Source organism: Lottia gigantea, assembly GCF_000327385.1.
Source record: "Lottia gigantea unplaced genomic scaffold LOTGIsca_18, whole genome shotgun sequence".
Taxonomy (NCBI): Eukaryota; Metazoa; Mollusca; class Gastropoda; family Lottiidae; genus Lottia; species Lottia gigantea.
This window is the reverse complement of record NW_008708301.1, coordinates 1,977,967-2,005,598: the sequence shown is the minus strand read 5'-3', so window position 1 is coordinate 2,005,598 and position 27,632 is coordinate 1,977,967. Positions and strand designations below refer to the sequence as shown.

Genomic DNA, 27,632 nt, shown 5'->3' with positions numbered 1-27,632 from the left:
ACAACAGGGTCCCGATTCCACCATTAAATTGTCATTATAATCTATTCTTAATGTTAGATATGACAAAAAGCAAATTAAATTAGCTTATGTAATGGAAATCTCCGAAATTGAAACTGGTAGTTAATATTCAGTGGTTATCAAAGATATTGGAATAGTCAAAATCTGTAAATTCAAAGGTGAAGATAACACCATATTTAACATTGTAGAAACTAAGACCTTGTTGAAGAGATGACACCTATTCTACTAGTTATTCTATTTTAGGGCATGTTCAGGCATTATTTATTTTCACATGTGAACATTAATCTATAATGTAGTAAAATAAACCAGTAATATGACTGGAAGTGCAAGCATTATGTAAATAGAATCTCAGCATGGTAGATGAGATTAACTAGTGCCATGTGTTATTGTATAGTAATGATGTATATTATTTAAGTTGTATATTTTAAATTCTATCTATTATTTGTTGTATATAAGTATATTATATAACTTAATATCTCAAAATAAATCGCAATCGACCTCAATCCTTTGTTTTGTTCATGACTTATTTCTATATTCTTCTATGGGTTAATTTTTGTATATTTTCAATCAGGATTGCGCCTATCAGTAATGTAGGGAGGAAGGTTGACGTGGAAAATGGAAAAACGTTCAGTTGCGGGATGGGACAAAAAATAAACTGAGGCCCCATGTACTACAGGATATGCAAGTTAATGCATATCTATGGCTAGTAATCAGCAATCAATATCTATTGATTGTAATCAGTGATCAATATCTATGGCTTGTAATCATCAAATATGATTAGTAATGATTATCTATGATAAGTAATCAATATCTATGCCTAGTAATCAACTTATATGACATGCAATCAATAACTATGGCTTGTAATCAATATATGTGCCTAGTAATCAATATCTATGGCAAGTAATCAATATATGTGGCGCTAGTAATCCGTGATCAATATTTTTGGCTAGTAATCAGCAATTAATATCTGTGACAAGTAATTATTGATCAATATTTGTGAATAGTAATAGTAATCAATAACTATGGCTTGTAATAATGTAATCAGTGATCAATATCTATAGCTAGTAATCAGTGATCAAAATCTACGGTTTGTGATCAATGTCTAGGGCTAGTTATCAGTAATCAATATATATGGCTTGTAATCATTAACTATGGCTTGTAATCAATATATTTGCCTATATCTATGGCTAGTAATCAGTGATCAATATCGATGATTAGTATTAGTGATCAATATTTATGATTAGTAATCAGTTATCAATATCTATGACTAGTAATCAGTGATCAAAATCTACGGTTTGTGATCAATGTCTAGGGCTAGTTATCAGTAATCAATATATATGGCTTGTAATCATTAACTATGGCTTGTAATCAATATATTTGCTATATCTATGGCTAGTAATCAGTGATCAATATATATGGCCAGTAATTAGTGATCAATATCGATGATTAGTATTAGTGATCAATATTTATGATTAGTAATCAGTTATCAATATCTATGACTAGTAATCAGTGATCAAAATCTACGGTTTGTGATCAATGTCTAGGGCTAGTTATCAGTAATCAATATATATGGCTTGTAATCATTAACTATGGCTTGTAATCAATATATTTGCTATATCTATGGCTAGTAATCAGTGATCAATATATATGGCCAGTAATTAGTGATCAATATCGATGATTAGTATTAGTGATCAATATTTATGATTAGTAATCAGTTATCAATATCTATGACTAGTAATCAGTGATCAATATCTATGGCCAGTAATTAGTGATCATTATCGCTGACTAGTAATCAGTGATCATTATCGATGACTAGTAATCAATATCTACGACGTTTGTAATCGATATCTGTGGCGTGTAATCATTGATCAATATCTATGACTAGTAATCATTGATCAATATCTATGACTAGTAATCATTGATCAATATCTATGGCTATTAATCAGTGAACAATATCTGTGACTAGTAATCAATATCTATGCCTTGTAATCAGTGATCAATATTGATAACTAGTAAACTTTTTTCAATATCAGTGGCGAGAAATCAGTGATCAATATCTATGGCTAGTAATCAGTGATCAATATCTATGGCTAGTAATCAGTTATCAATATCTATGGCTAGTGATCAGTGATCAATATCTATGGCGAATAATCAGTGATCAATATCTATGGCGAGTAATCAGTGATCAATATCGATGGCTAGTAATCAGTGATCATTATCAGTGACTAGGAATCAGTAATCAATATCTATGGCTTGTAATCAATATAGTTGACTAGTAATCAATGATCAAAATATGTGGCTAGTAATCAATATATATGGATATTAACCAGTGATCAATATAAATGACTAGTAATCAATATATTTTGCAAGTAATCATTAATCAATATCTATGGCTTTTAATCAATATCTTACTAGTGATCAATATCAATGACCTGTAATCAATTTCTATGACTAGTATCAGTTATCAACACTATGGCTTGTAATCAATGTCTTTGACTAGTATCAGTGATCAATATCAATGACTAGTAATCAATATCTTTGACTAGTAATCAGTGATTAATATCAATGACTAGTAATCAATATCTATGACTAGTAATCAGTAATCAATATCTATGGCTTGTAATCAATTTTTGACTAGTATCAGTGATCAATAGCAATTGCTAGTAATCAATATCTATGACTAGTAATCAGTGATTAATATCAATGACTAGTAATCAATATCTATGACTGGTAATCAGTAATCAATATTTATGGCTTGTGATCAATATCAATGACTTGTAATCAATATCTATGACTAGTAATCAGTAATCAATATCAATGACTAGTAATCAGTAATCAATATCTATGGCTTGTAATCAATTTCTATGACTAGTTATCAGTAATCAATATCTATGGCTTGTAATCAATTTCTTTGACTAGTATCAGTGATCAATATCAATGACTAGTAATCAATATCTATGGCTTGTAATCAATTTCTTTGACTAGTATCAGTGATTAATATCAATGACTAGTAATCAATATCTATGACTTGTAATCAACATCTATGACTAGTAATCAGTAATCAATATCTATGGCTTGTAATCAATATGTTTGACTAGTAATCAGTGATCAATATCAATGACTTGTAATCAATTTCTATGACTAGTAATCAATTTCTATGACTAGTAATCAGTTATCAATATCTATGGCTTGTAATCAATTTCTTTGACTAGTATCAGTGATTAATATCAATGACAAGTAATCAATATCTATGACTAGTAATCAGTAATCAATATCTATGGCTTGTGATCAATATCAATGACTTGTAATCAACTTCTATGACTAGTAATCAGTAATCAATATCTATGGCTTGTAATCAATATGTTTGACTAGTAATCAGTGATCAATATCAATGACTTGTAATCAATTTCTATTACTAGTAATCAGTAATCAATATCTTTGGCTTTTGATCAATATCAATGACTTGTAATCAATATCTATGACTCATAATCAGTAATCAATATCTATGGCTTGTAATCAATTTCTTTGACTAGTATCAGTGATTAATATCAATGACTAGTAATCAACATCTATGACTAGTAATCAGTAATCAATATCTATGGCTTGTGATCAATTTCTTTGACTAGTATGAGTGATCAATATCAATGACTAGTAATCAATATCTATGACTAGTAATCACTGATTACTATCAATGACTAGTAATCAATATCTATGACTAGTAATCAGTAATCAATATCTATGGCTTGTAATCAATTTCTTTGACTAGTAATCAGTGATCAATATATTTGGCACGAAATCAGCAGTGATCAATATTGACGGCAAGTAATCAGTGATCAATATCAAAATCTATGGCTAGTAATCAGTAATCAGTTGCAAAATCAGTGATCAATATCAATGACTAGTAATCAGTGATCAATATCCATGGCGAGTAATCAGTGATCAATGATCAATATCTATGGCTAGTAATCAGTGATCAATATCTATGGCTAGTGATCAGTAATCAATATCTATGACTATTAATCAATAGCTCATCAGTGACCAATATCAATGACAAGTAATAAGTGATTATATCTATGACAAGTAATCAACGATCAATATCAATAAGTAACAATCAATCTATTGATAGTAATTTCTCAAGTAACTAAAAGTCAAGATAATAAATAAAGATGATCTTGGAATAATAGTTTATTGCCGTTAATGTGAAAAATATAATAATAATAATAATAGTAGGCAACATTGTTGACAAAATCATAACTTTTTTTCAACTATACATTAATTCATTTCTTAAAAAATAAACCAGAAAAATTAGCGTATAAACCTAGTAACATAAATATATATATAAATATTGCATAAAGTCGATCTTTCACAAAATAATTCATAATAAAAAGTATCATTCTCAGGTAAATAAATCATTAAGTTAGAATTGAAATATTTGTATATCACTATATAATCGAAGATATGAACTTCAGTTTCTGGTATGGTATTTCTAAATAACTCTGGTGTATATAAATATACATTATAAATTATATAAGCAATATAAGAGCAACCCTACTCTAAGGTGAAATAGAGTCACTGTATCTACCAATAAAATAAATATCATTAACTGATTATACTTGCACAATCTACAAATATAATAACACAACTGCCTTCATAGAAGTGCATCTGAAACCTAGTTTCCACATACAAATTATGTAAGTAAAATGTGTATAATGATATGTTCTTCGTCAAATTCTAAAATGTAAATAAAAAAAAATTTATGTCAGAAAATACTTCCTTTTCATTTACTGCATAAGATATGCATATGATCATTTTGGAATATCTTCAGACCTTTGAAATGATGTATGAAAACTAACTGTTAACCAGGTACTTGGTTTCTGATTAAATGCATATTTCTAAGACATATTTTACATTTGTTATCTAGTATCAGACACTAAGGTCCAGTCAGATAAATTTCAGTTTATGTTTTGCAGTGTCCTTAGCTCTTCATAGATATCTATATCTGACTATAACAATGAAATATTTCTGGTGAATCATTATATCATATATATCAGTAAATATTTGATGAAGACTGAGATTGTAGAAATTAGAGACAGACTGGGAATGGATTTAGTTTGTAGACTTTTTATCTTGAGACTTGCATCATGATAATTTGAGCAAAATATTATTACTATTAGTCCCTAATTCTGTTAAAGTTTATTTATATGACAAATTTTATTTAATATGATCAATGTTATTCCTATAATAGATATAAAATTGTTTTTCTTTGAGGATTTCAAAATGAACAGGGATTTTCCTCTCATTTGAAATACATTATTCAAAAAGCAAAAATAGTACAAGTCAGAAAAAACAAAAAAACTTGCCCTCATCAAAATTTGAACAATAATTTTCACAACCTAAATTAAATTCAAGGATTTCATTTCAAATTCATCCTATTTGTCAAAAATAACAAAACAAAACAGAAAAAATAAGCACAAAAAAGCATAAGTGACAGCACAATTAATAAAGATTTACATTAAACAAATGTGGTCCTTCTTGCATAGAAAATATTTCAAAAATATACAAAAAGATTTGTCCCGTATTCATATACATAGGCAATATCAAAATATATACTCAAAAAAGCTACAAGAAAATTGTGGTTAAGGAATATATTGGAATATACATGTTGAATTTTCAAAGTTGCCCACTGGTATCTCTTGGTTAGTGGATCAAGCATGTCAGCCCTCTTTTGCACAAGAATGAAAATTTTACACATTCATATTAAAGCTGATTATAGAAATTGGAATGGGTTGAAGGGTATAAGTATAAAATAATGCTAACTATTTTGGTTGTTATTATTACTCTCTCAGTATTGTTAATCATTGTAGCCATTTTACCATATTATCTTGTAATCCTATAGTTAAGGTATTTGTAACAAATGACAGCAAGAATTTATAAATACAGATATTACGACAGTCGATTAATGTAATATTTTATGGAATATTCAAGTTACAGTTTTAACCAAGACAAAAAATTTCATTAACATGTACACAAAAAATCTACTATTTCTTCAATCGGTCGGTTTATACCAGTGGAAGACAATCATAATTAATAATCAATTAACTGAAATAATAATATCTAATCAGTAAATGGTGAAAATAATACAAAAATAATAATTCTTTCATTATCTACATAGTAACTATAGCTTTATATATCAATATAGTTCAAATCCTTATGACAATACAACATTCTTCTTATACAACCAAAAAGAGATTTATAATATTTATCCATTAAAGTAATAGTTTTAAAAAGACAATTGTTAGAGCATCAATGATTTGATATGCTTTTCAAAATTTGTTCTAAATGACTAACATTCAAAGATTTTACAAGCTCAAACAAATGCTTCTGTAGATAAGAATTTACTTAAAGCATGCTAAGGGAAATGTTCAATCTAGTTGTAATGTAGGCCTATGATTTGATGTATAAGTATAAAAGTTGTTTACCAAGGATTTTAGATTAATTTAGTAATTACCAATATATACAAAAATAATTATTATAATAATAACAACATAGTAAACATATTGTAGTACTGATAAACACATGGATTCTTACAAAATCTCATTGAAATATCTAATTATGATTATTCATAAACAAATTCTTATCTTGAGACTGTTTCAGGAACATGGTACAATAGAATTTAAGCTCTGAAATCAAATGTGAATGTTATATTTTCCTTGGACAATTGACAGTTATGGTCATACTTTATCAGTTGGAATACAATGATCTTCAATATATCCATTAATAATCAATATAAATCATTAAATTGAGAGAAATGGCAGCAGTTTTTAGATTAAACAAATAAATTATGAGCAACAAATAGGATATGTTCAATTATACAAAATCTCACAGGCCTTGTTTATTTGTTTGAGTACATATCATGATAATCAGCACTATCAGTCTATCAATATACAGATCAAAATCTAATTTGATGATGTACTTGTATCAGAAATGAAACAAACAAGGCCTGAGATAGATTGAAATGTTTTGTGGAATGTTTAGGGTCGACGTTGTTTATTCATGTTTACCAACATTAAACTTATATAAGATGTCAATAAATCATCCATTTTATAGCCCTGAAAAATAAATTGATACAATTCTATATCACATTAACAAGACTAGATTGTGTAACATGATATATTAAAGTGGAAACATATACACCGAAATACTTGTAGTTTTTACTATTTCTCAGTCAATTGATTTAATACTTAATGTGTGAATCTGACAATGTTTAAATATAACTGTGCTTACCAAGGATGTTTCACATAGTAATTTACTACCCCTTACTAAATTACCAATTGTCATATGGAAATATGTATTACCACTACTCCAGTTTGATATTTTAGTAAACGGGTGGGTGGCAAGGATATCCTGAAAGACAAATTACAAGAGATGTTAATCAGAGGTAAATGATGTCATTTTAAATGCAGATTGTAAAGGATTCAAGTCAATCAGACAGCAGAGTTAGGGTAACAAGGTAAAGTAATCGTTTTGATTTAGAATCTATATATACACTATAATAAAACTGACCTTAGTTTGAGGATGGATAAGATTGACACCATGTTTATTTATAGCTATTAATAACACATCAGGATAGTTTGGTTCAGTTGTTTGCTAAAAATAGATAAGACAATATTAAAAAATGAATCTGCACTCATTACAATACATAAAATAGATCAATACAAAGTTAAATTAATCCTTTTTTAATTGAAATACCAAAGTAAAATAACTATGCCATGCTCTCAAACACTTAGTTAACGAACCAAGTTGCTGAGTGGTATCAAGAACAGAAAGCATATTGTGGAATATAAATAATCTAGAATTTTAAGTGTGCTAACATTTAAACAACACAGATGAAGTTGGAAGATTCTGTTTAACTGATTACTCACTTTTACTTCAAAGAAGGCTGAACCAAACGTTGGCCATTTATATAAAACTTTAAGGAAATCTACTTTAGCTTCTTGAACAGTTTTACCAGCATCCCGATTAAAATGAGACACAATTGCCTACAAAAAGTAAGTAAAAATATGGTTATATGATGTTTTTAAGGAATGAACAATTGACACCTTCATCTTTCTTTTCAATCTTGAATGATCCATGATAGGTATTGAACTCCTGTCAGTCTAGATGTAGTCTGTATAAATATATATTGTTTCTAATAAAGATGGATAATGAATGTTCCTCAAATTAATATAACTTTAAGATTTAACAAAAAATAAATTCCTACCCTCTTCCAATCATCAGGTGAACATGCTTTAACCAAATCAGCTGGTAGTAGTTCACGCAACATACGTCTGAAATCATATACAGATAATACAATCCCAGATATGATCTCTGTACAAATGGAAACTTAAATATCAAATAGGTTTTAGGATCTCTTCAAATAGGGACCTAACTATCAAATAGGTTTTTGGATCATCTTCAAATGGGAACATAAATATCCAATAGGTTTTGGAATCTCTTCAAATGGTAACCTGAATGGCAGTACAAGTAAAACATGGGTTCCGTCAAAATATATTTATATAGCTAGGGGTATGAAAATGATAACTTACGGTATAGAAGTTAGAAGTTGTTTATTATCACCATGTTTAACTCGATATATCAGTGCTGCTAACTGGGCTGCGTCTTCTCGAGTACATTTATGATAACCACGTAATAATTTAGGCATTTCCTGAAATAAATTGAAAGTGATTTTGATGATTTGTTAATCACCTCATTAGGATTTTAAGTCTGATTATGTAGGTCTTTTGATGCACAATTATCTGTTCCATGAATCAAATTGAATGTTCTAACGGCACTATGAATTTTAGAAAGATGCTTGTAAGAATTATATAGTTCTGGAAATTTTAATTCCCTACCTGGTGAAAGTGGAATATAGTATCAGCATTAACATCTTTTCCTGGTACTGTATTGGTCCATAATTTCTTCATAAAGAATACTTGATATGTAAATTGAGGAGTAGCACCTAGAAGTAATATTCTAAACTATTAAGATATGATTCTTTATAATCTTGAAGACCATAACCAAATTTTGACATATATTATCAGTTTCAACAGATTCCTTACTTCATATCAGTATGCAATTGATAAATTAATATCAATCATTTCAAGATTAACCTAATGAGCATACAAAATATGGGAGAAATACACAGGTTCAACAGTATTTTAAAAAAATGGAATGAGCGTATACAGATGTAAGTAAAGTCTATAGAGATGTAAACTTTACCTTCTCGAGCTGGTCGAGCTTTTCGGATCCAGTCTGTTAAATGACGAACAAAATCAAAGAAAAAATCTCCTTCTGGTACACTGATAACTGCAATCAAAATATTATTAATTTCAATTAATCAAATTGTCTTATTTCATACTTAATTAACTCTAAAATATGTTAATGAAATATCACAAATCAATGACCAGCCAACAAAAAATATTGTTAAGAATCAGATGGTTAAGGAATCCAACTGTAGGTTGTTTCACCCTTTAAGAGCAAAAATAAGAAGGAATCATACCTTTATCAGCAATTTTAACAAATAAACTAAAGCCTTCTGGTGAACGTAACCCTAATTTAGTAGAGATATTCTGACAGAAATCTTTAGCTCGTGTACTTGACTCTACTTCAAATGCCTGAAAAAAAACCATTAATATAATTGTTTAATAAGCTAAAACAAAAAGTGGCCACCACCAATATTCTGCTATAAATTGTGTGTAACAGGACTAAAGCTTTCAAAATGGCATAAAATAAATACAACTCTACTAAAATATAAATAAAATATAAAATATTTTGATATCAAAAGCTTTAGAAAAGTCTATAAAGCATTACCTCATCACTATCATCAGGGAAATATACTTTATGTAAAATCTGAGTTGTTTTATGTTGAATAGCCTCTACTTCTACTTGGTGGGGAGGATATTTTCTTGGACCATTTCTACAATTACAAAATAAAATAAAAATAAATACAGAATTTGAATATCAGTTCTACACCCTGAAAAATATCTTCCTTAATATACTAAATGAACAAGTCACGATTAAATATATATAATAACAAGATAAACAAGTTTTGGACTACAAATGGAATAAGAGAGAGCTTTGAGGCTGATCTCAGTCAGTCAATCAGTAATCATCACCTCTTCCTCTGTTTTGAATTATGCACTAACCTGAGTGATTTCTGTAGTCTCATCATACAGTCATTAACTATAGGGTTGTGTCTGGTTGATAAAAACTTTGTTAATTCTTTTAGTAGATTAGCACTAGGATTAAAACAACCAGCAGCCAACCACATTAATTCCCAACCCCTCTCTTCACTTACTCTACAAAATAACATACAGTTTTTACAATTTTTATATCTTATACTACATCATGGTGGTAATTCTACATCAATGTGGTAAAATTTCACGAAGGAAGAAAGATAATCATAGATATCACAAAGACAAGTGCATAATTTGATTCAAATACAGCTCTACATATATATACAAGAATATAAAAGGAACATCTTTCTCCAAAGTGGATGCAGGGTTGATAGATTCACACTTACTTGCAGTGTGATGTCAAGTGCTCTGGAGAACATATCCTTCCTTTTCAGCATATTCCATATCAATGTTTGACTTTCCTCATTCAAAAGCTCACAAATAGTTCTTTTATTAAGATTCGCAAGGTTTGTCTTGAAATGGTTTGATTTTTACTTGATTCATGTATTCTTACCTATTTTTGTTGTCTGTTAACTGTTTCATGATTTGACAGAAAATTTCATCTCGTAATATTTCCTGAAATAAGCAATATCAGATATAGTGTTCACAGTTCACTGTTATTCTAGAACTAGCATTCTGACTGTCACAGTTCAGAGAGATCATAGTCATCTAAATATCTGCTTAAATGGTTGATAGAACTCAATTTCAGTTACCTTTATTACTGTTCGGAATGAAAATCTTATGTCAGGTTCTCCTTCAATCGAAAATAACATACAACTTTGATGAGTAAGTGTCAACATAATTTTAAACAATAGGCCTACTTACTATTCTGAGAGCAGGTTCGAAGATTTGATCTGTAAGTTCGTTGGCTACACGATTTGCTCTTCTAGAGGGATGATCACCCATATATTTCAATATAGGTAAGATAGAGTTAAGGAGAGTAAAAATTATAATCCAAGTAAATAAAATCAGTTGTATAATCTATTATTATATGTTCTGGGCATATACAGACTGAACTTGATTTGTATTTCCCTATACTTGTGTAACAATATTCAAATTTCTGAATAGTGACTAGGGGACGTCTTATTGATGGTATGTAACTATATTACTTGTAATTTAAATGATAACCTGCTATGAAGTGTACTAAGAAATTATCAAGACTGCATGATGTTTTTGGGCTCTCATGAACAATATTTCTAAAATTGACTATAAAGGATATCTAAGAAACACATGCAAGCTTCAGAGCTTGGTTCATCTTTCCCCACTAATTTCTTTAACAATGGTTGTTTCAATGGCTCCTTCGAATATCTCCATAATTCATCTGATCTTCTTTTCTTTGGAGCTGTCAATGTTTTACTTAATGTTCTTTTTGGTGGAGCTCTGAAATTAATAAAGATACATAACTTGCTGTTTTAGAGATAGTAAGTATATATATTTTGAAATACAGTGTACAAATCTCATACAAGCTTCTTGTTATTTTGTGTAGATAGAAAGTTGGTCTCAAAAAATCGAATAGCTGGGCATTGGGAAGGTTCAGACTTATTCGTGCACAAGGAAAAGTTAGAGATCTTTATGTGCATCATATAAGACACAAAGGTTTTCCACATCACCTTCCTGAATATCATGAGAAAACTCCTTACCTAAAGTGATCATAAGAATATGCTTCTAGAGTATGAGGACTTTCTCCATTCATCATCTGAGGAGTATCAACTTGTGGTTGAGAGAGTAAACGATTAGCATTGTCTGCTGACTGGGAAAACAAATTCTGAAAAGATAATTAGTGTGGAAAATAGAATATGTACTGTAGCAAAGACATCAAAATACTTATTCAATTATCAGTAAGAAAATCTTCGTTTTGACTTTTTCTTTTTTTATTCTTAACTAAAGCACTCTGGGATACCATATTTTGTAACAAACCCCCAAAAAACACACAAAAAACGTCTGTTTCAGCTTACCACAATCTCAGTAGGAGGTTTGGTGATAGTGGGTAAAACATAGACACATTCAGCAGGGAAGTCACCACTTTTACCAGATTGAAGATTTTCACCATAACACCAACCAGAATTCATCACTGTCTCACCATTCTGGTTTAACACGATTAAATCACCTTTCTGTATAGTCAGGAATTCACCTAAACACAGACAGATAATGTTAAAGAAATGCAAACAAATGTCCATGACAAATGTAATCCAATATGAATGAACATAAAAAATGAAACAGAAAAAGTTGATGTCCAAGAAAATGAACAACTGCAACAAAATGGGGCAAGGTCACTGAAAACTGTAATTGTTAATAAATAGAAATGTCAAAAGAACTTCTGATTGGCAAATATATGTAAGGAATCATCAATGAAAAAAAAAAAGGCACAGACCTGGTTGAGAATAATCTTGTATTGCTATTACATATTTTGATCGTTTTTTCAATCCATCTAAAAATGTATCAACCAAATCTCTGATGTCCTCAGCATTGGGTGAGGTGAAAGTATATTCATCTCCTTTTACAGTAGCTAGTGTAAAACTCTGACCATGCATTTTACCAGTTCTATCAAAAATATTATTTATGTTCTTAAATATAAACACAACAGCAGTCAAACTCAGTGTAGTAGGACTTGTGCCAAAATATGAAGTGGTATCTAATCAGTAAGGAATTTCTGTCTGTTTGCAACATAGATTCAAAACTTTATGACTTCTCACTAATAGCATTTAATTAAATAATTTATACTTTAAGAGGAAAATTGGATTAAAAAAATCTATACATACCGACTACTGGAAACTGCATTAATTTCAGGGAAAGATAACTCTAACAACACTTGTTCTTGATCATCAACTACATAAACCCCTGTCCAATTTACTGCTATTATTACATCATTCTTCGGTAAACTTGGTCCAGCAAATTTATAAGCTTCATAAAATCGTGAAAACAACAATGGCCACTTATATTTAGCATAACTGACAATGTCCTCTTTCACTTTCAATGCCTTGATTCGTTCATTTGAAAAGTACGGACTGCGTAGTTTATTCAAAATGGATTGTTTCCACATCTGTACTGAATTGGGTTTAGCTAAATATGAATCTGGTATATAGGAATTCAGTAAAGATTGTAGTCGATCAGGAGAAAAGCCACTTCCATACTCCACAAAATATTGTTGTGCTGCTATCATAGCTAAATCTTCATCCTTAAATACATTATACATACATAGATCATAATCAACAATTAGCAATATAAGTGTATCTCTAATATCTATTACAAGCTTAATCAAATTATGTAGTGTCGTTTGAAATGAATGGAATTTTACATCCTACTTTTCTAATCTTGACTGGACCAATGAAATACAGGACCATCATGTTGAATGCCAGGACAACAGCAATAACCTACCACTTTTCAATTTACATAAGATAACAAGTTACTATTCAACAGAAGGCAGTGGCACAGGGTTACTCCTCAGTAGAAATAATGATTTTATTAAGTTGTACTAGTAATCAATGCCTACCTTATCACAGCGATATTCTCCAAATTTAATACCACGTACAACTTGTTGGTAGATAAGATTAGTTGCCACATAATCTTCACTAGGGTCATGCCAAGGAGCAAATATTTCTTTCCTAAAGAACAACCTCCATGGTGCATTACGTTCCTGAGCTCCCTGTTCTTTAGCATACTGTTCACATTGTGATATAGCATCCATAACATGATCACCTCCACTACCTAAAGATGATACCTGCAAACAGAAAACAAGTCGAATTATGAACTTTCCTGAGATCAAATCCCAATATTGAGACAGGAGCCTAACTAACTGAGGCTTCTTAGGATCCAATAAAGAAATAAAGTAATAAATATATAGGATGCTGTATACCAATTAATTTTGAAATTTTCTTTACAGTTCTACAAATTATTGGCTTGATGCTTGAAATTTACATCTGAATGTTATGATATATTGAAAGAAGCGCTCTGAGCTATCCATATTTAGTGACATGCTTCATAATTAATAAATGTAAATATCTGTCAGAGAAAAATTACCTTGTCAAAGAGAGCTATATATAATGAGAAACCAAACTGATCTTTAAGTTCTATTTTTTCAGAGAGTTGAAGACATAGTTCTCTAGCTGTGGTAGCACTATCGGACAATAATGTTTTAGTATTACCATCCATAAATGTTATAGGTAACATCAATGGTTTTTTAGATTTTGTTGCCTGAAAAAAAAAAAAATTGTAGGCCTTAATGTAAACAATTACACTGGAATTATAAATTTCATGTTAATCTGCAATTACCGAGCTATCCAACAGCTTGATTATTTCTTTGAGGAAAGCCGGTTGATCATGAACAGTCCAAGGATCGCATCAGGACTTATGACTTATTCTTTTTATAGTATGGGTACAATACATCATTTTTGTTCGATTCTCTTCATCTACTCTATTTCACTCTGCATTTTTTAGTGTCAAGTCTTTAGTATACGAAGACACATGGGTGATTTTTTTCACACACTAAAATATACCTCTGTCAACAAAATCAGGTTGGAAAACATAAAGCTACTATCTCAACAAATTCAGAAAGAAACATTGATTTATGAAACCCCCAATTCCTACTAACCTGTAACTCAAGCCAACTTGGTGGTTGATTTCTTGGTCCATTTTTAAATGTTCTTTTCAACCTTTCTTCACAATATGGTGCATAGCCTGGTGGACCATCTTGGATAAAATTTCTTAAATAATTTACTAACTGGAAATACAAGATGAACAATGTTTAAAATATCATATAATACCAAATAAGTGATGACAATCATTTATATATCATGCTATCTAGTATTATCTATATAACAATTTCAATATAAACATGCTAATGGTACTTGACTTACTATATATATCAAAGTTTTTAAGTTGCACATGTAATGGAAAATTACTCTCCAACTACCAAGAAAAAAAAAAAACATAAAATTGTACCTTTTCTGAAGGTGGGAAACAGCCCACACATAAACAGAGTAAAATCCAGCCTCTAGCATGGGATGTTTTATTGGGATTTTGGGTTAACTGTTTACAAATCTGACAATAAATTTCATCTCTAAAATAAAATATAGAAAATGTTTCAAAACTGCAATGAAAAAATTGTACATATATTCATCTTTATTTACTTTATTCAAAAAGATTAAAGAAAATTAACTAATTTGATCAAATGACCTTGCAGTAATTTCATTCTTGTATTTTTTATCAATAATTTACTATTAGTTTTATTATAATAGATATTGTGGACTGCACTATTTCTATAACTTTAAATAGTCAAATATACCTTAAATCAGGTCGTAAAATACCATGACCAATGATAAAATGTAGTTTTTCTAAATTCGACATTGGTCGATCTTCTAACAAAGCATTTCCACTGCCAGTAGTGTCATAATCTTGTAGTTTCTTTGTTACTTCTTCTGTTAATTTTGATTTCTTTTTTAATGTCAATGATACAATCTTCTTACGAGTAGATTTTTTCACTGTGTTTCGTTGATATGACATTGGTTCATTTTCCTGTCAAAAAAAAAAGGGAAAACCGTTATAATGTAGTATACAAATTGAAGCTTTTACAAATCAGCTTAACTATTCTTGTTCTTAATCAAAATTTATCATATAAATATAATCACAATTCTTTCATAACACAAACACTAGCAAGCTTCTTTCTTGCTGGATTTTATGAAATAGAAGAACCTAAGAACTTATCAATTGTAAAATAAAGTACAAACCATCTCTTCTCCCATTCTCATGGCTTCTTCTAAATCTTTTTTATTAAATTTACGTCCTAGGGTTGAGTAAATTTTTGACATGACAGGTGTGTTATCCTAGAATACACAAATTAATGATTATATATCTTCTTATGATACAGAATAGAATAGCTGTATTTTATTATCTGCTACAAGACAATCAGACAATCAGATGAAAGTACACTGTTCACAATATTAGGTAAATAGGCCTATATTTTCTTCTATATCAGATGCATTTCAAACCAAAAATTACAGGAATTCTGAACCTATGCATTGATCTACCTCCTCACTAAAAAACAATTTACGTACCCTAGTATTTTCAGCCATTGAAGTGTGATATTTGGGTTCTTGAAGATCACCCATAAACCTCAGAATAACAATCCATACAGCTAAAGCAGCCTGAAATCATGGAAATAAATTTTACTCAAATTATGACATGCAAGTCTTTTTTTTGTTTTAAGGAAACAATAAAATTATTAAGTCCACATAAAAACAATGAATTAATCTATGATTTACTCCCCTACTTTTACTACTAGTTTACATTCAGTAGGCAGGTAGTTATTAATGTTTCCCATTATGACTTGTAGGTACTTACCAATTGATCTCCTTCATTACGAAGTGGTAGTAATGGTTGACGTAAAGCTTTACGACTGAAATAGTGGGAGGAGTTAGCCTGGAAATATGTGGCAGCAAACTTTCCAAACTTATATTCTCTGATATCTTCTATATCATCTTCTGTATCCATAATCATACCTTCAACAGCTATTCTAGGTCTGTGCGCATCTCCAATGTCCTTTTATGAAAATAAAAGAATTTTTTTCAGATTCTTAGTTTTATAAATGGTCATCCTTAATTACTCAACCAAATAGACTTTGTTCCAATACAGATTTCATGTCATTGACACTCAATCTTAGATAATTATAATATAATTTAGGTAAACACAAAGAAATAGAATATAGTATCAACTTACATTGAGAGCATTAGTTTTCATTCCAGCATTAACATTATTAACACTCTCAGTCGTATTTCCAACAAAATCAAACAATTCAGATATCTAAAAATAGATGAGAATATATGAACCATATCAACCTGTAAAGGTGTATAAAACAATTATCCCAGGTTTAGTTTTTCTGGAATTAACAAAACCACAATAAATTGAAACGAGAATATTGCTAATAGAAACCAGTGTCTCTAATACACACAAAGGCTATTATCTTTAATTATTCACATATTGACAGAATAATATTTATGTACTGTATAGAACATCATTGAGGTGTTATATATTTAATATGATTTTTATCATCAAATAAAATATATATACGAAATTTAACTTACAACTTTGTTTTCATCAACATCTTCATTTCTATTCCTTTCAGCTTCCTGTATCTGTTGATTTTTAAACTGAGCTTCTCGTCTTTCTCGCTGTTCTTCTTCTATCACGTCCTGTTCTAACTTAGCTAGTCGGTCCTTAATAATAAACACAATTATGCATCACAGTTTACTTTTCTTCAAAGAAATCACAATCTATTACTTTACTTTTTGCTGAACTTTTTAAGTTAGCAACTTGCATATTATATTCATTCAACTGTCAATGCAATAGTAAAATGAATAAAGAATTCAACTACAAAATAATAAAAACTACCACATACCTTAAGATTTTTCTCAGCCTCCTCTTTTGCTGCTTTTGTGTTCATTTTCTTTCTGAAATTCTTTTCTTCTTCCTGTCTAATTCTTTCTGCTTCCATACGTTTTTTATACTAAAATAATTACATATATTACAATGTTTACAATGTTATAAAACATCATTTAACAATTTTTATCATAAATTACATCATCAATATAACATAAAAAAATCAAAATATCTAACCTCTATCTTCATCCTGGTATATTTTTTAGTTGCTATTAATGTTCTCACTGAAGATTGTATTTTAACAACAGCTACCATTCGTTTCTGTACCCATTGTCTTACAAGATGTCCTCTGGCATATTTCTGTAAAAATTTGAAAAAAGAAGTTTTTGTCATAAGAATTCTGCCAGAACTGTCCTTTTCATTCCAAAGATTCTTTCATAGATAATCAGTTTTAACGTAAAATTAATGTTCATATGTTTAGTAGTAGTATATAATATAAATATAAAGAATATACCTGGAAGTTGATAATGATACCACGTAAAACATTATATCTAGCTGATAATATACGGGAACGACACAATGCTTGTAATCTTAGATAACCTTGTCTCATCTACAAAAATACGAAAATAATTTACTTATACAATCAAATGTCTTATACCAACAAATATACATTTTGATATCAATTGACAGGAGTTCAACATAAGGTGTCAACACATATAAAACATTTGGTTTAGAAATACAGGTTGGATTTGTTTTTTTTTATACCACGTAAGTCTAAAATGTATGTAAACTATAAACAGGAAACCAAGTAAGATATATCAAAGCAGTTTTACATGCAGTCACTACACATTGGGCTAAGACTTAGCCTACAGAGAACCAAACAAAACTTACCTTGACAAATCTACGTCGTTCAGCAAATGATCTCCATGCTGACTGTATGGTTATAATAACCTTACGCATTTTCAAGAATCTACGACGACAATGCCAAGTACGAACAGTTTTTTGTATAATTAATATTTTCTTTGTTAACATTAACTCTCTCTGTTGTTCTAAATATGCATCTTGGGAATCCTGAAAGTACATCATAACTATTATATTACACTGTACCTTACATTGATTTACTATATTGCTTTCCATTTCAGTTGGTACTGTTCAAATAAGCTATCTTAACAGCTTTGTTTGAATTTGGATTGGAAAATGATATTTGCATGTTACCTACAGTCATACATAAATCTTCTTGCTAAACGGCCCCTTCAATATCACAAAAGCATAAAAGTTCACGTTCTAATGACAGAATGCACATGATCTCTAGACAACCACAATTATATGTTTCTTACCTTCAAAAAGACTTTAGTTTTACCAAGCTGATAATCTGAATCTTTTAATACAGCTTGACAGATTGATAGAGAGGCTTTCTGACAATCTTCTTTATGAGATGGTCCTACACCTTTACACAGTAACCTGAAATAATTTGATTAGATATACCTGATAACCTCTTTGGTTCTGTTCAACAAATTCAACAACTATTTCAAACCATTCAATTATGTTTTTATATTTTTCGTGCAGTATACGTAAAAAAAGAGAATCTCTACCCTTCATTACTTCTAGCTTGAATATTATACCAATAACTTATTCAAGTTAAATACTGACCTATATCTATCAACAAACTCAGAGAAATGATGTCTGATGGGATAGCCAGCACGTCGAATTCTGATAGTCTCCATCATACCAGAATAACGTAACTGTTTACAACATAACTCACGATCAAATATCTATAATATAAATAAAAATCTTCAAATTTGTATTTTTTCAAAGAATAAGTACTAGCATGTAACTTCATATTTCTGCAATAACCAGATAAAAGTTATTGACTGATACTGATGTGCAAGCTGCTGAGTGAAACAAGGCAAGTCGTCAAATTTAATTTGTTAATTGTCAAACAGCTAATCTATAAAGAAGGAGATTTCACCTACCTTAGGTTTTTTCAATTCATTAGGTTTAATACATCGTACAAAGAATGGCTGACAATTACTCAGAGTTTTCATCAGAGAATCTAATGATCGTTTAAACTGGGCAGCTAATGTCGGAGCTTTCTTTCTCGTATCAGATCCCTAGATAAATATGACAATATATGATATATCAACAATTAACCAGTCTCCAGAGAAAGATACAAAAACCTGCAAAAAGCAGTTGGTGCAAAAATCAACATACATTAATTTATTGTTTCATCAGAAAACTGAAAATTAGTTAATACTATAAGATTATATCATTTCAGAGCTCTAGTGTGGAAATACCTAATCACACACAATGTTATATTTTTTGTTTATGTCAAAAAAGATGCAGAAAAGTAAGATCTAAGACCTGGGTAACACTTCTTAAAAAGCACCAACAGGAAATTAACTAAAATCTTATCACTGTGATTAATTATATTGTTAACAACTTACCATCATGACATCATCATCAAATAATGTATTAATAAATTTACTTTTAGATGTGTTTATAAGATGTATTAAATCAGAGCTAAATGTATCTCGATTCTTCTCCAGAAAACCTGAAATAATACATAGCATCTTGTCAGATTTAAACTTAGAATTTCTTAATTTCTAAATAGTCAAAAGTAACAATCATATGACCAATTGTTTTTCAATACTGATATCATTATGTGGTAACATTTTTCTTATAATAACCGGAATGAAATTGTAAATCAGAGAGTGGCAAATTGAATTTAAAAACCTCTTTAGAATACATTGAGGTCCAAAAATTGTTTTTCACATGCAACAAAATCGAATACTGAAATGTATATCAAAGAAACACCATCTATTTTCACCATTCTGACACAAGACCCCTCCACTAACATGATAAAAACACCAAAACTACTTACGTTTAGAGTCATAGAATACAACACCAGCAAAATGATTTAAACCAAATGACATGGTATGTGATGATTTAGGTTTAAGATAGTTAGGATTGTCTGAATGATGCTGATGTAGTTTGTTTAACATGGTCGTATCTGTACCCTGAAATAGTTAAGACATATGAACTACAATTAATTTCTTGTTGATGACAAAATCTACAATTATTTACTTATGAACCAAATAATGTCATAGCATGCATGTATATAAGTTAAAACAAAAGTAGGCCAATTGATTGTTTGTAAAATAATGTAATGGCCTTCACCTTCACACAATATGTAGTTGGGGAAAAAAATGGCTGACATGACCAAACATAGCCTGCAGAAAAAATGCCAACAAAATATCAAGATATGAATTTCATCAGATTATCTTTTATCTAAATCTGTAGAACCTAGCCTTACCTTAGGAAATTTACTCTCTTCATCTACCAGAGCCATGATATTCATGGGTTTAACAGCTATCATATCTAAAGCATCTTGGTTATCTACAAACTCTATATGTTGCCAGTTAATACCTTCTATATTATACTCTTGCTATAATAGTTAAAACATTCATTAATAAAGAAAATGGATAAACTAGGTAAGGATAGGAGTCAGGAAACACCTAGTTAACTCTGATTTTAGCAGAAACATAATGTGATATATTAATCTGATAAAACTGCAGAATATTTGGTAAAAATGTCACATCCTACAAACTAAACCAACTGACGTCCTGATTTTCTAAATAATAAATAAATTACCTGTTCTAATTTGAAAATATGTCGGACAAAAAACTGCTGTAAATTTTCATTGGCATAATTAATACACAACTGTTCAAAACTGAAAGAAATAAAGACATCATTAAGCTATATCTCTCCAGAAGACCATATAAACATAGATGGCCATATTTATTATAAGTGCCACATAAATTTGAATATAACTTTGAAAAAGAAAACTGATTAGAATAATATATGAAGGTTGCTTAACATATAAAGTTATCAGTTCCCACACATGAGGTGTCATTTTGAATGCACGACACAATTCAATATTCAGAACAACATTTTACCTGTTTTTTTCAAAATTTTCAAAACCAAAGATATCAAGAACACCTATAGATTTTCTATAGTGGTTATTACGTTCCATTGGTTTATAAATAGCTGCATTTATCTTTTCTACAATCCACACAAACATTCTACCATATATACCTGAATAAATTAAAAGTAAAACACACTATTGGAAACACTGTAATATTGCAACCTATTTTTCAGATATAATTATTTAAAGGAAATTTCTGAATATTGGATATCAATATTAGATTTCCTACATATCACATGCCTCAGATCAAACAATGTTAAATGTTTGAACAGATAAACTACAGTACAAATCACACAACACATCCATTTCATCTCTGCAAATTTCGCAAATCACAATCCATAAATAAAGGAGGTTACATTGCCTGGTTACTGAATTCCATTCAATGAATGCCATTGAATATTTGCTGAATTTTCTGGAAGAATATCATATTTGAACATGGATTTCCAGTTAAGTCAACTTACCTTTAACAAAAGCATCTCTAACATCTAATGAAGCAGCTAATCCCATAGTTGATGTTACAGTTTCTCCTCCTGTTAATCTGGTTTTAGTTGTCAGAGAATCTATCAAAGATTGGGCATCCACCTGGATTGATATAAACAGAAAGAATATAATATAATAATATAATAATATAATAATAATATAATAATATAATAACATAATAATATAATAATAATATAACATAACATAATATATAAATAGGATAAATGAATAAATACCTGTAGCAACCTAGCAGCACTGTTGATGTGGGCTACATCTTGAATTTCTGTAGCTTCTATATGATCTAACTCAATAGCTACATAAAAATGAAATATAAATTAACTCTACATACTCTTGAGTGCACATGTCACCTTTCTAAGAGAAATTCAGATCAGATTATGATTAACTAATTAACACAATTAATAGTATTTGACTTTTAAATGGAACCATGAATTACAGATGAATATAATGCTTTAAATGTGATTGATAAATAGTATGATTCTTTTAATATAAAGTCTAATAATAATTTTATAAACTTACCATTATATTTAACATTACCAATATGTAACAAAGTGGCAAGAATTTTCATAATTTCCATCATTTCATCATCTTTAAACATCAAAACTTTCATAGCTGATCTGATATCAGCAAATTCTTTAGCATCATCTCGTCCTTCACAAGTTATACTCCTACCCTGTAATCAATGTTAGAATTTATTTTGATGCCACTTAATTTGTCATTGAACTTCTAAAAATATGTATTTTTTAACAAACATAAGACAATTTTGTGTAAGTTTAGAAAAAGTCTATTTGTAAAATGGAGGATGGCGTTTTTGTCAGCTGTCAAATTATAATAATTAGATAAAGATAAGCATTAAGAAAAAGACATATAATTGTATAAAAGGCAGAAGAATTGAGTTTACATCATACTTGTCTTAGGGTAAAAGAAAATAATCTAACCTGTATTAAATAATTGTATTCTTTAGCATCTGATATTTCTAATTTATTTTTATCTTCTTTGTTCATTCCAGCCAACATACAGTAAAATATGTGATAGTTCCTCTCATCCTTGGCTTGACTCACAATTCGAGATTTCTCCAGTAAATATTGTTCTATTTTGGCGCCCTCTATCACACCCTTATCCGTGAAATGGATATCAATATATTTACCAAATCGACTAGAATTATCATTTCGTATTGTTTTTGCATTTCCAAAAGCTGAAATTTTCAAATAAATGCTATTTGATATTTTAATTGTTGAGTTGGAAGATCATTCTTTTACCATTGTTCCTGGGCCTTGATATTTTTACATGACTTTCATTTCATTTAGTACTGATATTGTTCTTTTTTAAGGATTAAAGCTAATTACTACTTCCACTTCTGACCCAGCAATCAGTATTTAAAATTTATGAACAGTCTTCTTACCTTCCATAATGGGGTTGGCCTCTAGAATCTGTTGTTCAATCCAAGAATGTTGTCCACTGATAGCAGCTAGAAACTGGAGAATTAATTTAGTGGATTCTGTTTTACCAGCCCCAGATTCACCACTGAAAACAATAAATCTTATTGTCAAATAGCAGATAATATGATATGTGACTAGTATGAAACTATTCAGCAATTGCTACGAATTAGTGTGATTTTAATTAGAAGTCAGGAAAATGCATTTGTACAGGTCAGGAACAAGAATGGAGTACCAGTGTACGTATTTGTGTTGACAACAAAGCAACATTTCATCAGTCTTGAACAATTTTATCATTCATGCATGGATATAGGAACCAAGAATTATTTACAGGGGCAGTTTACAGTTTTTTCCCAGCACCCTTATCTCATATACATATTCACTTTGTACTATTCCAGCCTTAGTTCTGATTATAGACATCAGAGACTGTTTAAAATCAAAACTATTGAGTTTACCTGATAATAACACACTGATCATGTTGATAACGTTTCATATTATGGTATGAATTATCAGCAATAGCAAAAATATGGGGAGGTAACTCTCCTATCTTTTTATCTCTATATAACGTGATCTGTTCTGCATTATAAATAGGTAAAACTTCGTATGGGTTCACTGCTACTAAAATAGATCCTGTGTAGGTCTGAAATTACAAGTAGTATAATATTCCAAAAAAGATTTATTAATGCTAGCTTAGAACGTGTATAACTGTTGGAAAGAGTAAGATTTGAAATAACTTATATAAAATACATAAAATACCTTTTTTCTATAAGTTTTCAGAATTTTTGTTACATCTTATACATGTAAAATTTAAAAACAATTTTTTACGGGTTATTGTATGTGCAAAATTGATGGAATACGTAAAAGATTTACAAAACTGTTATAATTAAAAATATTGAGCAAATTATATTCAATAAGGTAAATAAAACTTTACTTACATAAATATGGTTGTCCATATATCTAATAAATAAATTCCTTAATATTCCTGCTTCATTTAAATCACCAAGACCAATCATGTCTTCCATTCCATCAACAGATGACGGGTGCATGTGTTTAATCTGTTTCTTTCCTTCAATCCAGTGTTCCCTTCCATCATCATCAACAACTTTAACACGTCCTGACTCTGAGAACTGTACTTTAGCTCCAATAGAGACAGTGAATTCACCGCGGGTGTCTGGTTCCAACCAAACATAGTCTCCCTGAAAAATATAATCACATCTTTTATAAAACAAACACAACATCAATATACTAAGAGTCAAAACAACCATTTAATTGATGGTCAACATCCCTAAATAAATGTATGATGATCCAGAATTAGGGTTTATAATATAACAGTTCTAAACATATTTGCTCAAAGTGTTTGCATTTAATCATTTTGATAGCAAAATGTTGAAATGTTTCTTAAAACAAACAAAATTTAGATTTTTAAAACTATTTCAGCAATCGAAAATTTCAATTCAAGGCTGATTTATTTGTATCAAAATAACAATGGGTCAATAAGAGAAGTTCCAGTGAGTTACTGTATGTATAACAGCAATATTATACTATTTATGTGGAAGAGGGATTGAGAAACCCCTTTTACCCCATGCTGATTGACATTATCCCTACCATGACAATATATCCTGAGATTGACAGTGTATATCAGATTATAATATTAATACTGTTTATTCAAGATCACATTTATTAACAAACAAACACAGCTACTGCATAATATCAATTGGCAGTCTGCAATCACCACCATAAAATACCTGTCCACATGGCAATCCATAAGACTACTGCCAAAAAACCCCGGCAAATTTGACATGAGATTGAAATTAGTCTACGTAATAGGATAACTACTTTACCCTATTAAAAAACACAGATAATATAAAATCTTAAAATAGCATTGTCCATATTCAGCAAAAGAAGAAAACTACAGTTTTCATTTACTATTTGAAGACCAAAAACCACCACAAAATGAGTTTCATTGCTATTTAGATCATGAACAGAAAGATACAAACAAATATTATTGCCTTCACATAAAACTTTACTCCTCTCAATTGTCCCAACCCAGAGGATCCAAACAGGATTATGACATGCTTTTCCCACTAAATTTCCAATTCTAATAATTTATTAATTTTAGCAAAGAATACCCAAACCATAAATACAACTGCTCAAATGTCACTAGATTGTCTTCAAATTTTCAGCTCTTTATTAAAGTGTGTTTAGTCATACATCCAAATATTATAAATGTAACACTCACTTACAAACCAGCTTTTCTTTTCCTTCAATTATATTTTGAGAGGACAACAACTGTTGATGTTCTCTAGCTACGTTTATTTTCATGATCCAAACAAGACAAAACTTAATCTAAACTGAATTTTGAAACACCATAAATCATAGTTGAAAAAATCAAAAAAATCCAAACTTACTCTGTGAAGAATTCCTTTAAATCGATTGTGACGTACAGGCATGATGTATGGAGCCTGTACAAGCAAAAGTAAAATGGCGGAGATAGTAGGGTTAGAGATAAGGGGTCAGTAAAGAGATTTAGGGTGTTGGTTAAAGCCCTGTCAATATGACTATATAGTACTGAATATATATATATATATGATATACGTTCAATCAGTTATTACAGTAAACATTCTTCAAATTACATACCAACTTTATCTGAATAATAAACTATGTCAGATTCATATCACTTTTAAGTCTCTTGCTAGTGTTTATCTGCTCACAAGGGTCAGAGATTCACATTTGGACAATATGGAATTGAACAATAAATCACTTTATTTCAGGTTTTTTGACTTTTATTCTAGTTATAGTTTGTGAAGTTTACAGTTTTTATTTTACTTTTAATGAAATTAGATGAAGGTTTACATCTTTTAGTTCTAGATAACTTTAAAATGCAATTCATTCCTATTTCATTCCATATCCTGTTGTTTCACAAGCTTATGTACAGTACAAAAGTGGCGGTACTAGTCCTACTAAATGCAGTTAATGACAACAATGAAGCTATCGACAACCAAACCAACAACCCGAATCATCCAATTTGAACCAAATCAACTACCAACAACTACATAGTTTGTGACATCAACATCAGCTGGAAGCCAACATCATCTACCTACCTATCTAGCAATGAAACAATGTGCACAAGGATAACCACATATCATTTTCTAATACTAATTGCCACTTTGACGATCTTTTCAATAATATTCAAATAATCCAGAACTTTTCCATATCAACTCATCAGACACCAATTACATCTGGTAATTTCCAGATATTTCCCAACAAAACTTTAACATACCATTGTGTTTTAATTTTCACCAAAAATCAGACCAATTTTCATCTATGTCTGGATGAATAAGTTTCAAAACGACACACACGTGAACAGTTGTCCAGATCAATAAGTCTTACAAATCATCACAGTATTGAAATATCTATGTAAAAATAATATATTTGCAGCAGTGTTGATCTTCTTGTCTTACAATTGCTGACACATAAGTCTTCCACACTTAAAATCAGAGGTAACATAAAATAACGCCCAACAAGTAGTCTCCAACAACCAGTCAAAGAAATAACTAGATTTAAGAACAGCATTTAGACCTCATCGATGAGTCTTATTTGCAAATAGAAATGTAACTTGTTGATACAATACAATACAAAGAAAATTATCGTCAATATGAAAGTTAAACTGTTATTGGGAAGTTTCTGATCAAGAAATTAACATTAGCGTTAAGGATGTCTGAATTCCACAAAGGCTAATAAAATATTCGTCAATGAAGTTTGTGTTACCAGTCTATTTGAGTTGTTGACGTAAACAAATTTACTAAGCATTGATTTAATTTTAACCTGTGTTAAAATGTCTAATCGAAAAACAAAGAACAAATTTTATTTGAATTCATTTAAATCTTAATTGTCAGTTACTAATATCATTGACTGAAAATTTATTTTCAACATCCTGAGTCACTTCTTATAAAGACTTTCAACAATTATTTAGTAAATAATACTGATAAACCCTCTAAGACCACACCTCTATTTTTGTCAGAGCAAACTATCATTCTACAAGAAACCTACACTGCTGCACCTTCACAATTTTAAAACTTATTGACTACCTTGACTGCATTAGCTACCTTT

General features: G+C 29.8%; 1 protein-coding gene across 1 annotated transcript; it reads right to left on the bottom strand.

Moving 5' to 3' along the window:
• Window positions 1-7,049: 7,049 nt before the first annotated feature.
• On the bottom strand, window positions 7,050-24,760 carry LOTGIDRAFT_213685 (hypothetical protein; the record flags this gene model as incomplete). Its single annotated transcript, XM_009052265.1, has 47 exons — window positions 7,050-7,127; window positions 7,303-7,422; window positions 7,582-7,665; window positions 7,941-8,057; window positions 8,279-8,345; window positions 8,604-8,722; window positions 8,910-9,016; window positions 9,277-9,363; window positions 9,557-9,671; window positions 9,868-9,973; window positions 10,203-10,355; window positions 10,747-10,808; window positions 11,058-11,213; window positions 11,498-11,612; window positions 11,873-11,997; window positions 12,188-12,363; window positions 12,604-12,773; window positions 12,992-13,407; window positions 13,723-13,950; window positions 14,250-14,423; window positions 14,821-14,949; window positions 15,171-15,288; window positions 15,514-15,709; window positions 15,952-16,051; window positions 16,283-16,372; window positions 16,569-16,756; window positions 16,940-17,027; window positions 17,309-17,440; window positions 17,623-17,730; window positions 17,841-17,963; window positions 18,118-18,213; window positions 18,495-18,674; window positions 18,941-19,064; window positions 19,254-19,375; window positions 19,577-19,714; window positions 20,048-20,154; window positions 20,485-20,620; window positions 20,917-21,048; window positions 21,255-21,333; window positions 21,560-21,698; window positions 22,050-22,170; window positions 22,305-22,381; window positions 22,606-22,759; window positions 23,025-23,281; window positions 23,489-23,610; window positions 23,978-24,162; window positions 24,458-24,760. The coding sequence occupies 47 exons, from the start codon at window positions 24,758-24,760 to the stop codon at window positions 7,050-7,052; spliced, it is 6,519 nt and encodes a 2,172-aa protein (XP_009050513.1).
• Window positions 24,761-27,632: the final 2,872 nt, after the last annotated feature.